General features: G+C 45.5%; 6 protein-coding genes across 6 annotated transcripts; 4 read left to right on the top strand and 2 right to left on the bottom strand.

The window, feature by feature from the left end:
• Window positions 1-919: 919 nt before the first annotated feature.
• On the top strand, window positions 920-1,221 carry CCR75_004582 (uncharacterized protein; the record flags this gene model as incomplete). The annotated part of the gene is made up of 3 exons (XM_067962668.1): window positions 920-960; window positions 990-1,086; window positions 1,177-1,221. 3 exons carry the CDS (start codon window positions 920-922, stop codon window positions 1,219-1,221), a joined length of 183 nt encoding a protein of 60 aa, XP_067818546.1.
• A 35-nt stretch (window positions 1,222-1,256) lies between these two features.
• CCR75_004581 (uncharacterized protein) lies at window positions 1,257-2,714 on the bottom strand (the record flags this gene model as incomplete). The annotated part of the gene is made up of 1 exon (XM_067962667.1): window positions 1,257-2,714. The coding sequence occupies one exon, from the start codon at window positions 2,712-2,714 to the stop codon at window positions 1,257-1,259; it is 1,458 nt and encodes a 485-aa protein (XP_067818549.1).
• A 480-nt stretch (window positions 2,715-3,194) lies between these two features.
• CCR75_004580 (uncharacterized protein) lies at window positions 3,195-4,850 on the bottom strand (the record flags this gene model as incomplete). Its single annotated transcript, XM_067962666.1, has 2 exons — window positions 3,195-4,296; window positions 4,537-4,850. 2 exons carry the CDS (start codon window positions 4,848-4,850, stop codon window positions 3,195-3,197), a joined length of 1,416 nt encoding a protein of 471 aa, XP_067818548.1.
• A 100-nt stretch (window positions 4,851-4,950) lies between these two features.
• Window positions 4,951-5,325, top strand: CCR75_004579 (uncharacterized protein; the record flags this gene model as incomplete). The annotated part of the gene is made up of 2 exons (XM_067962665.1): window positions 4,951-4,986; window positions 5,038-5,325. 2 exons carry the CDS (start codon window positions 4,951-4,953, stop codon window positions 5,323-5,325), a joined length of 324 nt encoding a protein of 107 aa, XP_067818020.1.
• Window positions 5,326-5,671: 346 nt separating this feature from the next.
• Window positions 5,672-7,768, top strand: CCR75_004578 (uncharacterized protein; the record flags this gene model as incomplete). The annotated part of the gene is made up of 1 exon (XM_067962664.1): window positions 5,672-7,768. One exon carries the CDS (start codon window positions 5,672-5,674, stop codon window positions 7,766-7,768), a length of 2,097 nt encoding a protein of 698 aa, XP_067818021.1.
• Window positions 7,769-8,511: 743 nt separating this feature from the next.
• On the top strand, window positions 8,512-12,872 carry CCR75_004577 (uncharacterized protein; the record flags this gene model as incomplete). Its single annotated transcript, XM_067962663.1, has 5 exons — window positions 8,512-8,561; window positions 8,634-9,010; window positions 9,069-11,825; window positions 11,896-12,430; window positions 12,497-12,872. 4 exons carry the CDS (start codon window positions 8,512-8,514, stop codon window positions 12,312-12,314), a joined length of 3,603 nt encoding a protein of 1,200 aa, XP_067818022.1. The 3' UTR covers window positions 12,315-12,430; window positions 12,497-12,872.
• Window positions 12,873-13,397: the final 525 nt, after the last annotated feature.

The raw sequence follows: 13,397 nt of genomic DNA, 5'->3' as shown, positions 1-13,397 counted from the left end.
ATACACTATTGCTTGTAAAAAACGGATCTCACCAAATCAGTGTAATCCATTGAGCGATACGGTCACTCTGCACAAACATAAAAGAAGCGTGCAGTATAGTATGTACCTGTATTTACCAAAGTAGTAGTAAACATTATTAGTTGCGAAATCGTGTATTGATATGAGAAAAGCAAATTAGACACGGTAATGTACTGTAACTGCAATGTAAGAACTGGCTCGTAACTACGTGGGAGTTTGTTGGTAACGGGCTAAGGCGGGCACGTCGTAATGCAGCCACGCTCTACTTAGACATACACCCTAGCACAGCGAGGAAGCGGTTAAATCAGCTTCTCTTGCGTGCAGTGAGGTAGTTGTGGTGGGCGCCTTAGCGACCTCATCCAACGCACTATGTTCCTAATGTGAACGCACCTATGTGCATGACATACACAAGGGTTGGTCACAAATGTGAACCGCACCCGAATGCTGGCTGGGTCTAATACTTTATTGAAGTAATTGACCATCCCCTTTTAAGTACACCAAGTGTTTTTGACGTTGTAATACAAAATTAATTAAATTAAGGATGAAAGGCGTTTTAATAGCTGCAAATGCTTCTGGTGAAGTGCCTTTCGCTGTCGCTAGTTTTGCGAAGGCTAATGCTGCTTCTGATACATAGGAGTTCTGTGGCAAGGCAGCCAATGTAGCTTTCCTCTGCTTCGTTCTGCAGTCCTTGAGCCACATGCTTTAGCTTCGGTCGTCAAGCTGTGCAACGATGTCGTGACGAGAGCGACACCGCTGATGCCATCACTCGAATAGCCACACAATATATTGCCAGAAATTTGCAGCAACAGATGGAGTCTTTCAGAAATAGCGGAAGCATCGCGCCCAGATATTAGCGAGTTGCTCGTCTCCATTGCATTGTTTCCATTATATTTTGGGGCTCATGCCAGCAAAAGCGACACCGAAAATGGAGCAGATACAAGTGTATTGAAAGCATGATGATTGTACAGCAGCAGGAATGCTAAGCAGCTGTCGCCTGCTTTCCACGCTAAAACGTTGCACCTATTTGCAGATTTAATGTTCACCAAACTTGAATACAAACGCGCCATCGTGAGTCTAAGTGATTTGAGCTTGAAAATTTAGATGATTCTCAAAAATGAGACATCATTTAATGCAGCGACATTACCATCATAAATATAGAGACAGAAGCCTGGTTACAAAAGAGCAAAAGCTGAAGGTACATAAACTTTTTTGAGTATTTTGATCAAATTTTGAAAAAATTAACGAAACTGAGACTTGAGCACTAGCAGACGACCGTCAATGGCATCAACTTCTACGTCGCAAATCGTTCGTAGAATGTCCTTAAGCAGTGCCTTGTCATTATCCGTAATAATCAGCTTCTTTAGCTTGCGCAAGAGATCCCGTGTTCGCATACGCCCACCATACCGGATTAGCTCCTGCTGGACCCCGGCTTCGGTCAATTTGTTCTGCGACGAAACAGCCGACGCCTTGGCAGCTTTTGCTGGTGTGTCTTCTTTCGAGCGACTATCATCTTCCTTACGCTTTCCAGTGACACTCCCAATCGCTGCCGCCAAGGCCTTCCCCGTAGCACTAACGTCTGCACCTCTACCATCGACACTCCCAGCTCCCAGCTTCGAGTCACTCATCACTTCGCCATCTCCAACCGCAGTAGATCGATCCCGAATGATGTTTCCACCCAAATCTCGTTTAATCACATCCATGTCCTTCGCCGTGTAATTATCATCATCTTCCTCGGCATCGTCGTCTTCGTTCTCTCCCTTTTGATTCTCGAGCATTTCTCCATTCTGAGCACGCTTTAACAAGTCTTTCATCGCCTGCCCCGTTTCAGTCAATTTGCCCGTTCCTTCCGGATCCACTTCAAACTCGTCTTCATCTGAATCCGACTCCAAGCCTTGAGGTTCGTCGTGATGAATCTCTGCATCGCTCTCGTCGTCATCAAACTTTTCTTCAAAATCCCCACCATCAACGCCAGTCGCGCCGTCTCCACCACGAGCTTTTGGCCGCACGACACGTCGAGGACGTGCTTCGGTCGTCTTTTCAAAGATATCTTCCCCTTCGGTCTTGACCTTTGCTGAGGCGGCGTTTAAAGCCCCTGTGCGAACGCGAGGGGCACTCACAGTATCGCCGCTTGCTTCGTTCTTTTCGTCGCCTGCGAGTTTGTGCTTCATCAGCCACCGCTCGACTGCGCGCTTCTTTTCATTATTCATCTCCTCAGCCTCGTCAAGCGTAAGCGTTCGGTAGTTCAAAGGCTTTTTGAAACGAAACCACTGCTCGACGGGCATAAGGCTAAACTCCTCGTTATGGCGGTTCTTTACGAGAAGCATGTACGTGGACGATTGACCACCCTCGAAAGTGCCAATAAACTTGTTCTTTCCCTCGCTGTCTTCGATGATCCAACCCGCCGTGCGAGTGTTCTTGCGACGACGGCGTCGGCGCTTCCGGAGCGCTGGATTAAAGCCGACAGGTGCATCGTCCTCCTTCTCTTCCTCATCGTCCACACGCTCCGGTTCGCGGTACATCATGACTGGCTGCGCACATTTGCTGAAAGTGGGCGGATTCGGTACATCAAAGCGTGCGATATTGTAGCGCTTAATTGAAGGCGTCGCTCGGAGCACGAGCGTCTCTATCTCTGGCGTGGACGAGGAGGCGCCGCTAGTGCGACCACGTGATGGACGGCTCACTACGTTTGACTTCATAATTTCTATTTCTCTGCTTCTAATACAACTAGATACTTGCGTCTGTTCTCGAGTGGGCTACACAATAAAGTTCGTCTGAAGTTGTTAGATTATTTTACAAAAAAATCAGTGTTACCATAAAGCTTATGTTTCTTACAGCTCGCTACTTCAAAAAGAAATAAAAGGCCTTACCACCGCGTCGATGCTTAAAGTGGGGTAGAAGCATGTACACACACAATAAGCATCGATAAAAATATAGACATGACTCCCGCGACATTATTTTGGCCTATAGTTGTCATAATTGGCTAGCGCCGGTGCACGTTTCCAAATAATTAAACTCATAGGGAGTTGCATGAGCAACTTCATATCGAAAAGGGCGGTTCACTTAATTGATTGAAACAAGCAAAGATGTGTTTTAATCAATTAAAAAAGGTAACAGCATCACTTAACAAGTAATCTCGCCATCTGCATCTCTGTAATTTATGCCGTTATGTACATGTCTTAGTCGACATATGTTAGTCGCGTATCCAGGCTTTGTTCTAACGACCCCGTCGTATTATCGTCACCATTACCTTTCCCTGCCTCTTGGACAACCGACGCCCACTGGACCATTTTCTTCATACCATCTATCGTCATTAATTCCACCAATTCTGGATGCGCTTGCCACGCAAACATCCACTCCTGTTCACGAATGTAGTCGTCCTGGTCAAAATCCGCTTCCAGAAAGATCTGGTTTACCGCAAGAGGAATCTCTTTTTCCACCTCTTCCATCAGCTTTTCAATCGCTTTGACACTGCTCGTCATCGCAGCATCCTGGACCGAGGAAAGCTCTTTCACTTGTTCGTGTGCCATTTGAATCTGCACTTGGTCACGCAGCAGCTTTGGAAACAATTTCTTAACAGCACGAATTCGGCGCTGCATTGCTTGCGATAGCTCCTCACGAGTGATTTTACCATTCCCGGTTTTATTGACAATAACAAACAAACTATGAGCCTTTTGTTCAAACGTGCCCTTTGTCATCAGGTACACGCCCTCTACAAATTCATCAAGAGAGAGCCAGTCTTTAGGCATGGCATGGGTTTCAAAACTCGTAAATACCGCTCCCGCAAGCGCAGCACTTTCAGTAATATCCTTCATATTGTCGTATTCATCGCTTAGAGCCATACAAGCTGCCGTAAAGCCACCATAATAGAGTTTTCCATTTTTATCCGCGTAGTCAACAAAAACAGCAGCTAAGTCGCTATATGTCTGGGCAGAAATGCCACCTTTGATGCGGGGCGATGCGCTTGCAGTTGGCCCTACTTCATGGTTTTTCTCATTTTTATCAGCTAGTGAAGGCTTTGCAATCGAACCGCCGTAAGCAGTACACTCGCTAGTAACAGTCTGTGCTGATTTGTTCTTCGTCACTGCATCTTCAACAAAAGCGTGCGGTCTCGTTCGAGGCGCTGTTCCATGAATCTTTCGCGCACGATTAATAAATGCATTGAGCTGTGTCAGTGCGACATCATCGAAAAAAAGCTTGATGGCATTGGCCCGCAGGAACGACGATACTTCAAATGTCACTTTAAAGTCCACTTCACAGCTTCCTGGCGTTGGACACGGCCTGAAGACCCATTCACTGTATCATCAAAACAACAATTTCACCTTGTAATCAGTACCACGTCAGCCCTGACAACGACACTTTAGTACTAACGCTAGTCAACCTTTCAATTCGCTTGAATGTAGGCGAGTCAATTGCTTTCGTTGCAATTTTGTTTGGGCTAGAGTCCATATCCAGCGCAGAAACATTTGCACAAAGAACGTTATTAGTGCCTTTCGAAAAGCTCGAAATTGTGTGACGTACCGAATCATTATGACGCGGGACGTATAGGACTCTGTAAAGATCCGAAAACCAACACGGAGAGCCGCCTCCATGACATTTTCATTAGGCCTCCTCAACACGCGCGACTCGACGCAGAACGGAAGAAATTCGCTATATCGAGCGACGTCTGCCACTACATCAAACATTTCGGTACAGGAGAAAGGAACGACGCGTTTTTCAGTGTGGGACTTGACAAGCGAGCGGGAAGGTGATGGAAATGAGAAGAACGAGGCGCGGCTAATTCGGATACAATTTTGGGTCATGTGCGCACACAGACGTCGCGACAGCATGGCCATCGTCTGTCTTTGAAAAAGTCTGACAATTGCGACAGCAAATTTTAGCGAATCGCAAACGGAACGAAATAATGGCTTCCACCACATTATATTAGCTGCTTTAATGTCACGCAACGCCCCAAAGGTAGAAGTTTATATGGTAAATTATTTTTATAGATGGTAATCATGCAAGTTTTTTACGATGGCATAGCCGATCAAACCGACGGTTCCATTGACGAAGGAGCTGGAGGCACTGTACGAATTCATGACACACCAAAAGATTGCACCGACAGCTGGTGACCGAGAATTCAATGGTTGGTGTATTGTATTTCTGTCTTGTCGGTGCTGTGTATGCTTACGCACTGTGCTGCTCACAGACCTGGCAAAATCAACTGAAAAAGAATTGGACATTCAAATTCGCGAACTTGAGAATTGGAACTTTCGACTCAACCTTGACGAAGGTGCGTCGTGGATAAAGGGCATTAATACGCATGTCTGACGATGTCTCGTGAGTGTAGCAAAGGAGATGCAGGAGAGCATCACCCTCGGAATCGACCAGCCGTCGGTTTTTAATAATCCATAAGTCTCAATATCGTTTTGCAGTTGTAACACAGCCATATAGTGAGCATTAAAATAGTCTTCCTCGGTCGACACTCTTATCTTCCTGCCGGCTACCACGGGATCTCATTTGGCAAGAAACGAAGCCTGCGATCCTACAGATGCTACATGTCCATAGCGATTAATGAATAGCGTTATTACTTTAATACCACCTTGTAGCATTCTACTTCGCCATATCGTACTTATCAGTAGTTCGGAGTCCAAATTCGTTCGATAATTCCCTTGACATGCAAACGCGGCGAAAGCGTATCGTGCGCAACGACCGCAGCCGAAGCGATTCTTTCATCTCATCCTTTGACGTAAACAAAATTGCTATTGCTTCTCCGACTATTGCTTCCATCAAAAAGCGAGCGCGGCGGCAATGCTCGCGTCCCAACTGCATAAAAGTGGACGCCGGTGGAGGCTTCTGTGTGGCTCATGGAGGCGGCAAGAAATGCTCGTTCCCTGGGTGTACGAAAGGATACCAAACTGGAGGCTTTTGTAGACAACACGGCGGCGGCGCTCGCTGTCAGGTGGATGGATGCACCAAGGTCGACGCCGGTAGGGGCTTGTGTCGAGCGCATGGAGGTGGCAAGCGCTGTCAAATCGCGGATTGTCCAAAGGCAGACGTTGGTGGAGGTTTTTGCACCGCACACGGAGGTGGAAGGCGCTGCTCGGCGCAAGGGTGCTTAAAGATTGACCAGGGTGGTGGCAAATGCCGGGCACATGGTGGAGCAAGGAGGTGCCGACGGCGAAGCTGCCAGCAACCCGCTAGAGGGGCTACAGGCTTTTGCACTGAGCATGGTGGTGCACGTGTGTGCTCGGTGCTTCATTGCAGGAGACTCGTTCGCTCCCCCATTGATACTGGATCGATATGTGCCGCGTGTACAAGAAGCCAAAAACAAACCGCGGAACGGCCAATGCGGAATAGTTTTGCCTTTTATAGGAATGAGTCAACTGAAAGTTCAAGACTTAGTGACCCAAGTACATCCGAAGACGCCGATGCGTCCGTGCTAGCATCATTATCACCAATGTCTCCAAGCTCAGCCAATTTGAGATGCAATGGCTCACAGGTGGCCAACTGTTTAGATAATGGCTGTGCGCGTAGTTTTGGAGGTGACTGCAATTGTGTTGCCAGTTGCACTTGCAATAGTCCAACCTTACCGTCCACTCCATCCATGGTCCCTATTTTGACCAGTAGCCTTACTCTTACACGCACTCGTCCGACCATAAGTGACTTTGAGCCTCGTTCCCAATGCGCTGGCTCGACCATGCCAAGCGCCACAGTGATTAAGCGATTTTTACTTCAGGTTACGCTATGCTCGAGTTTGATGGGAATTGAAGCCATCAAGGCGTTATTGTCAACAATGCCTGGCGTAAGGAGTGTGCATCTAACTACGGAAGCTTCTTTGCAGACTCGGGAAACTTCTTTCCAGCCTCCTTTCGCTGATTTCAAATCCGAAAGCAGAAAAGATGCTGCCCTTTGCAGGTCCATGGAGAATTCGGCGCAACTTGTTGCTGTCCGTGGAGATCACAAAATAGATCTGGAAGCAGCAATGGCTTTTCTTCGTAATCTTCAGATTGCCAAAATTGATGTAGTTGAAGAATCAACAACATCCTGGACACGCAAAGAAGTGGTGCTGCGTGTACCTGATATGATGTGCCCTTTAAATTGTGGTTCGGCGGTGCTCAATGCCGTCCATGCTCTCGAAGGAGTGGAGGCAGCACGGCTTAACTTCCAGGACCGTCAAATTGTCGTGCGTGGAGATATGCTCATTGATGGCATTCAAAGTGCTATTTCGGACATTGGTTTTGACTCGGACGTCAACGCTGAAACTTCGCTTCCTCGGCGGTTTCGATTTCGGGTCGATGATCTGAGTGACGTGGGATTCAATGGAGTTAAGCTTAAGAATGCTCTTTACGTCGTAGAAGGGGTTGAAAATATCGTACTCTTAACAGATCGCGTAGAAGTGTTGGTGGTGGCAATGCTATTGGATTCAGGACCACTTATAAAAGCCGCTGAGCGTGTCGGTTTTAAAATGCTGGAGCTTTCCGAAGAAGCTTGGGGAATACCGATGGAGATTGCGCCGCCCGCTCTTGGAACGATAGACGATACAGAATCCAACTCATCGAGCGAAATTTATCAGCTTCATAAGTGCGATATGCGCACTTGCCCTCAAAATGGTTGTTCGAGGTACATGACAACGGTTGCTCACACGGCAGCGCTAGCTGTTGGGTGGGCCGTGCCTGGATGTGGTATGTCCTTTGGAGGTGAGTGCACCTGTGGCGATAATTGCAAGTGTGCGGGCTGTCCTGAGCATAACCCCGCTCCTTTAAATATCTAGCGCAGTGCAATTAAAATTCTCCGACAGCTTGCTGTATATTAAGTCAATTATTGTATGTATTCTTTCCACGTTGGCGCTGGACGGGGCTAAATTGATTTTTACAAGCTCTTTAACTTGACGGCACAGTGAATAATATGTGCACCTTGGCAAGCAATCAAATCTGGTTTAGTCCACATAATCACTTGTTTAAATGATAGACTCAAAGCAAATATGATTGCAGCATACCGATAACTTTTTATCACGCCTACGAGTAATATCAAGTAAAAGGTATTCTGTACGGTGTAAGTAAGTTGTGACCGAATCCTTTACATAGTTCGCTGTGTAATTCTGCTTCACTGCCTCTTGCTTTATTCAAAGAAACAACTTCCTGCCTAAGCATGAAGTTGCCATTGCGTTAAACTATTTCTAGGAAAATTATCCTACAGCACTCATTCAAGCTTCACGCATCGCGCTCTGTGGGAAAACTCATTTCGCTGTTTCTCATCTTTTTTTCTGCCTCTAATTTGTTATAGCAAACGCCCAGTTTTTATCCGCGATGTATTATTTCCCGGATTTGCGGAATGCAAGAGTGAAGGTCGACGTCAGCTGCGTTTAAATTGTTTCGATTTGTTTAAGTTGCTTTAATATTAAAATATAAAGACAGCTGGTCTAAAAAAATAGCGAGTTGTTTTGAGAATATCAAGTAATGCCGCTGTTTATTAGTCAAATTAGTCAAATACTCAAAAAAAAAACGAGATAGAAAGATGAATGCGGGGGAGACGATAGACGTGGTGGTTGTCTACCAGCTTCAAGAGTGCGCTTCAATGCATGCTATGTCTACAATGCGATTTTTAAGTTATCGTGGCTGTTTCATATAAATTTATAGATTTTACATGTCCACACAAGCTTCATCGGATCGGAAATCAATTGCCGTGGATTTATTGCAATGCCAGCTACTGTCGCTTCTAGGAGTAATGCCGAATGAACAACTCTTGGTGTCCTCTTATGGAGAGATTATTTACTCACGCACGAAGAAGGATGTTCATACGATCGCAATAGCTACCGCGTCTCGCCCTCGTTTCTTCCTCTTTTCGAGCGTTGGATCGACCCAGGCGCTAGCGAGCGACTGGCGGCAGATCTGCACCAAGAGCACGTTTGGGAATGCTGCTGTGATACAGCCAGCTTTTCGAAAGATTTCGTCAGGTAGCACAGACCCATTGGACTTGCTTATCTGCGAGCCTTGCGCCAAGACTTGTACAACAGGTACGTAGTGTCCCGTGTCGTGCTAAAATGAAAAGTTTATGTCACGATTCTTGGACAGAATATCAAGTTGTGAGTCCTTTGGAGTCGTCAACATCCAGTGCATTGTCATCACGCTTCATATCGGATATCACTATTGCAACTGGTGACGTCGACGTCCCCGCACCATCAGGCTTTACGAAGCTGCCAGTGGATCTGAATTTCTCTGCATCTGGCGACTATGCGTACCTATGTATAAAACGTGGCGGTGCACGTGCACTTACGCAGCTCCATGTTTTCTGGAAGGACCACAGTGACGACACGAACTTTGGTACAGAGTCCCCTTCTTCAGTACGAGGACCAGAATATTCGGTTACTATTGTCAATACTGCACCAACAGAGGTAACTGGTTCAAAAGTATGTATTGCATATGACTTTGTTCAAATTCTCGGCAATACGAAGGCGCTGGCAATTACTGACATTGCTGTAGTCGCCGGGGATCAATCTCCTCCGTCACGTGCGTACGTCATGATTCCACATGACTTAAATGATGGGGCTTTGGGCACCGTCCCTGTGTACCTGTATTATTCCTTATCAATTCTTGGCGGCTTCGTGTGCAATACGGGTCAACACCACAGTGAGTTTGGCGAATGCCTCTTTGCGGCTCGTCATTTGACTGGACTCGATCACGTGTTTGATTTAATGAATGAAAATCTGACTGATGCTCAGTCAATTTTGGCAGCAGATCGACAACAGAGAGATGCGAAGTTTTTGGACGCTCATCATCGTCAACATCAGCCAAGCATGCGTCAACGGCTGCAGTATGGATTGCAGCGAGCACAGTCTTACGAGAAGAAGCACATGCAAGAGGAGGCTCTTAAACGCATCCCTGTTGAAAACCTTCGTGAACGTGCGCGGGCTAATGCAGCACCAATGCCGTTATTTGAACATGAGCTGTTGAAACAATTACTTCATTGGTTCAAGCACGAGTTTTTCACGTGGATGAATCAACCTCGTTGCTCATCTTGTAATCACGAACACACTCGGTCAGTTCGTGTAGAAAAGCCAAGCACGTTGGAAGAAGTAGCGGGCCAAGCAAGCCGTGTTGAGGTTTACGAGTGTCCCGTTTGCGAAACGTACACACGCTTTCCTCGTTACAATGATCCCTTAAAGTTGTTAGCTACTCGTACTGGACGTTGTGGGGAATGGGCAAATTGCTTTACTCTATGCTGTCGTGCAATGGGTTTTGAGGCACGGTACGTGTTGGATGTGACAGACCACGTGTGGACTGAGGTTTACTCGAATCATTCTAAGCGGTGGCTACACTGTGATGCGTGCGAAGATCAACTTGACTGTCCTCTGACATATGAGGTTGGATGGGGAAAGAAGCTTTCGTATATTTTTTCATTTGCTTATGACGAAGTCGTTGACACAGCCAGACGATATACACAAAATTGGCCCGAAATGTGCGCAAGGCGTCAAGATGTAAGCGAATTGTGGTTGCGCACGACAATAATGCAAATTAATAATGAGTTACGGGAGCAACAATCGCCAGAACGAAAAAGAATTTTGACCAATCGTGCAAAAAGCGAGAGTGAGGAGCTACTTCGTGGACGCGTTATTCAAAAGTCGGAAATTAAGGGCCGGGTTTCGGGCTCAGCAGGTTGGAGAAGTCAACGAAAGGAAGATGGTACGGAAATGAATGCAAATCTGGAGACATCACGGACGGGCACATTAGCTCACCCCAGCCTACCTTTTGAGGCGGCGGATCTTTTACAGCAAATTTTTAAAAATATGGTGGTTGGATGTCAATCGTCAAAGTGCTTTAATCCGTATTGCTATAGTAACCAAACAGGATTTCGAATTGTCGAAGCTTCTTCCGATATAAATTATCGAGCTGCCACGGCTATTAAATTGGTGAATGATTTAGATTCATACAACTTTCCGATAGAATCTCTGGAGCTGTGGCAATGTTCGAGCAGATCGAACGTCCTTCTAAATGTTGTGTGGAGCAAGCAGCCGGTAATATATTTGCCACTGCAAGACTCGCCTTCAAAAAAAGGCAGTGTACCTCTAATTGATATTTCGGGCCACGGTCAACACGTTCAAAACTCGCAGCACTGTGCTCTGCGCAAGCCATTTCGAATTTCTCAAACGGGTCAGGCCATTGATACTGATAATGACGCTCGCGAGGACGAAGCATACGGTATGCAATTGCAGGGAGGCAAGTTTTTAGCAATCACTGCACAGACTATTCCACGCGTCGGTGGCTTTGCGCTTTCATTTCTTATTAGGTTTGATCTTAATGAGGGACTTCTTGGAAAAAACTCGGGCATCAGAAACATTCTGATGGTGCGGCTGGGTTCTGTCAAATCATCATGCTCGATGGAATTCTGTGTAAACTGGGATCAAGCGACTAATGTATATTCTTATTCGCTTAAAGCGAATAAAACATCTTCGAGTGCAACATTGCCGTTGGCTTTCGGTCACTATGCTCACATTGCTTTGCTGCGAAATGATGATGGCGTTGTGGCATTTTTAAACAGAACAAAATTAGAAATACTGGTGGCAAATGGAAAATTGTCAGGCCAAGATTACGATATTACAATCCAAGGACCTCCTTCTAATGTAAATTGTGTGGCTGCTGTTATAAGTCATGTTGCAATTATACCTGCAAATTCTCTTGACGAGATCCAAGCTTTTTGCGCTGCTATGCACAGAAACTTTGTATCTGCTCCGCCCTTGAAGGCCTTTGGGCCGAATGGAAAGTGTAGTGAGGCACGTTGTAGTGACATTGCAGCAGGCATGCAGTCAAAATATCGTGTTGCGCGAATATTCAGTACGTGTGGCTTTACAATATATGGAAGCCGTAGTGGCTAGTATGATTCTTACAGAATGTGTCTGCGTAGTCTGGGGACACGATTTCTTTGATGGGATCCAATTTGTCTACGAGAAAGTTCAGGAATCGAGCGACACGACCAGTACAGTGACCACACGTTTTGGCTCATTGGTGGGAAATAGTATCGCAAACAATCAAGCGTCCCAGCCATCCAAGATATTTGAACTGCTTCAAGACGAGGTCATTTCTGGTATAAGTGGCAGTAAGGGCGCTTGGATTGATAGCCTCACTTTACGTACCAATTTTGGCCGTACAATTACATGTGGAGGTGAGGGTGGCGTTGGCTTTACCGTGCCAATCCCTGCTCAAACAGAAATCCGCTCGATCTTGTTCAAGATTGGGGATCATTTGACTGATATCTGCGCCTTCATACTCGAGTCTTCACTGATTAAAACAATCGAAGGTATCATTACTGTCTCCCTTACATAAATATGCAAACATTTGTAAACAACTCGGATCTACTGTATAAGGCAAAACTATGCACGAGCTCGAACAGATATTTGCTGCAAGTGATATTTTATCACGCCAGAATGCAATCTCTGCAGGTGATATAATTTTGTTAAGTAGTCGGCTGCTTGAATGAATCTGATGATTACGCAATGTGCTATTAGCGTTGCGGTATTTAGGCAACATTGCACAGCAACCAGAGGATCCGAAGTGTCAGCGTATTCGTGCCAGCAACAATTTTTTCTCGTCTAAAGTGGGGACGCTTGGTAAAGCAGTCGCCGAGTCGTTCATGTGTTGGTGCGGCTTTAAAGAGAACATTGAGCAAGATGAGGTGTTTTACGTTTATAAGCCCTGCGAGTTGCACGGCAAGGGATCCATGCAACGATTAGCAGCTGAAACACAGAAGCGAGTTCATTTTCTTAGCAGTTTTAAAACGCAATAAGGGACACCTTTTCTAGAGGAGAAGTTGATTGAAGTGCTTTACTGGTGATAAAACTTAAAAAAAACTGTCTTAACGAAGAATAGAATTATAAATACGTAGTTGCTTCTGTCATAACGGTGTTATTATAAATACACCTCTTAAAATATTGTCATATATCTTGAGAACAGCTAATATGTGCATCAATTGTAACGGCCGTCACTAACATATTATTTCTCATGAGAGGATAACTATATTATTTCCTATAAGAAGTAACAGTAAAGAGAAATAAAAGTTATTATGTCTTAATAATTTTGACTTATTATTTTCAATGTTACCAAATTTTATGTTATTGAGGCAACAAGACAATACTTTTATTGATTGGTTGATTAAAGTTTAATCAACCCGCCGACAATACTTCTGTTGATTGGTTGATCAAAGTTTAATCGACCCCGCTAATCGTTACAAGACACGATAGGGTGGTGCTCAAGAAAGCGCTATATATAGCTAGCTATTAATATTTAAACCCAGTCTAACGGGGCACTACGACTTGTACTGCTTCAGTACAAGTCCACTTCGCACTGCTTCAGTTGCGAGTGGTGCCTTACGTTATTTCACGTACACTAGTACGTGGACTTCTCTTTAAG

Source organism: Bremia lactucae, linkage group LG6 (assembly GCF_004359215.1).
Source record: "Bremia lactucae strain SF5 linkage group LG6, whole genome shotgun sequence".
NCBI lineage: Eukaryota > Oomycota > Peronosporomycetes > Peronosporales > Peronosporaceae > Bremia > Bremia lactucae.
This window is presented reverse-complemented; position numbering and strand designations above follow the sequence as displayed.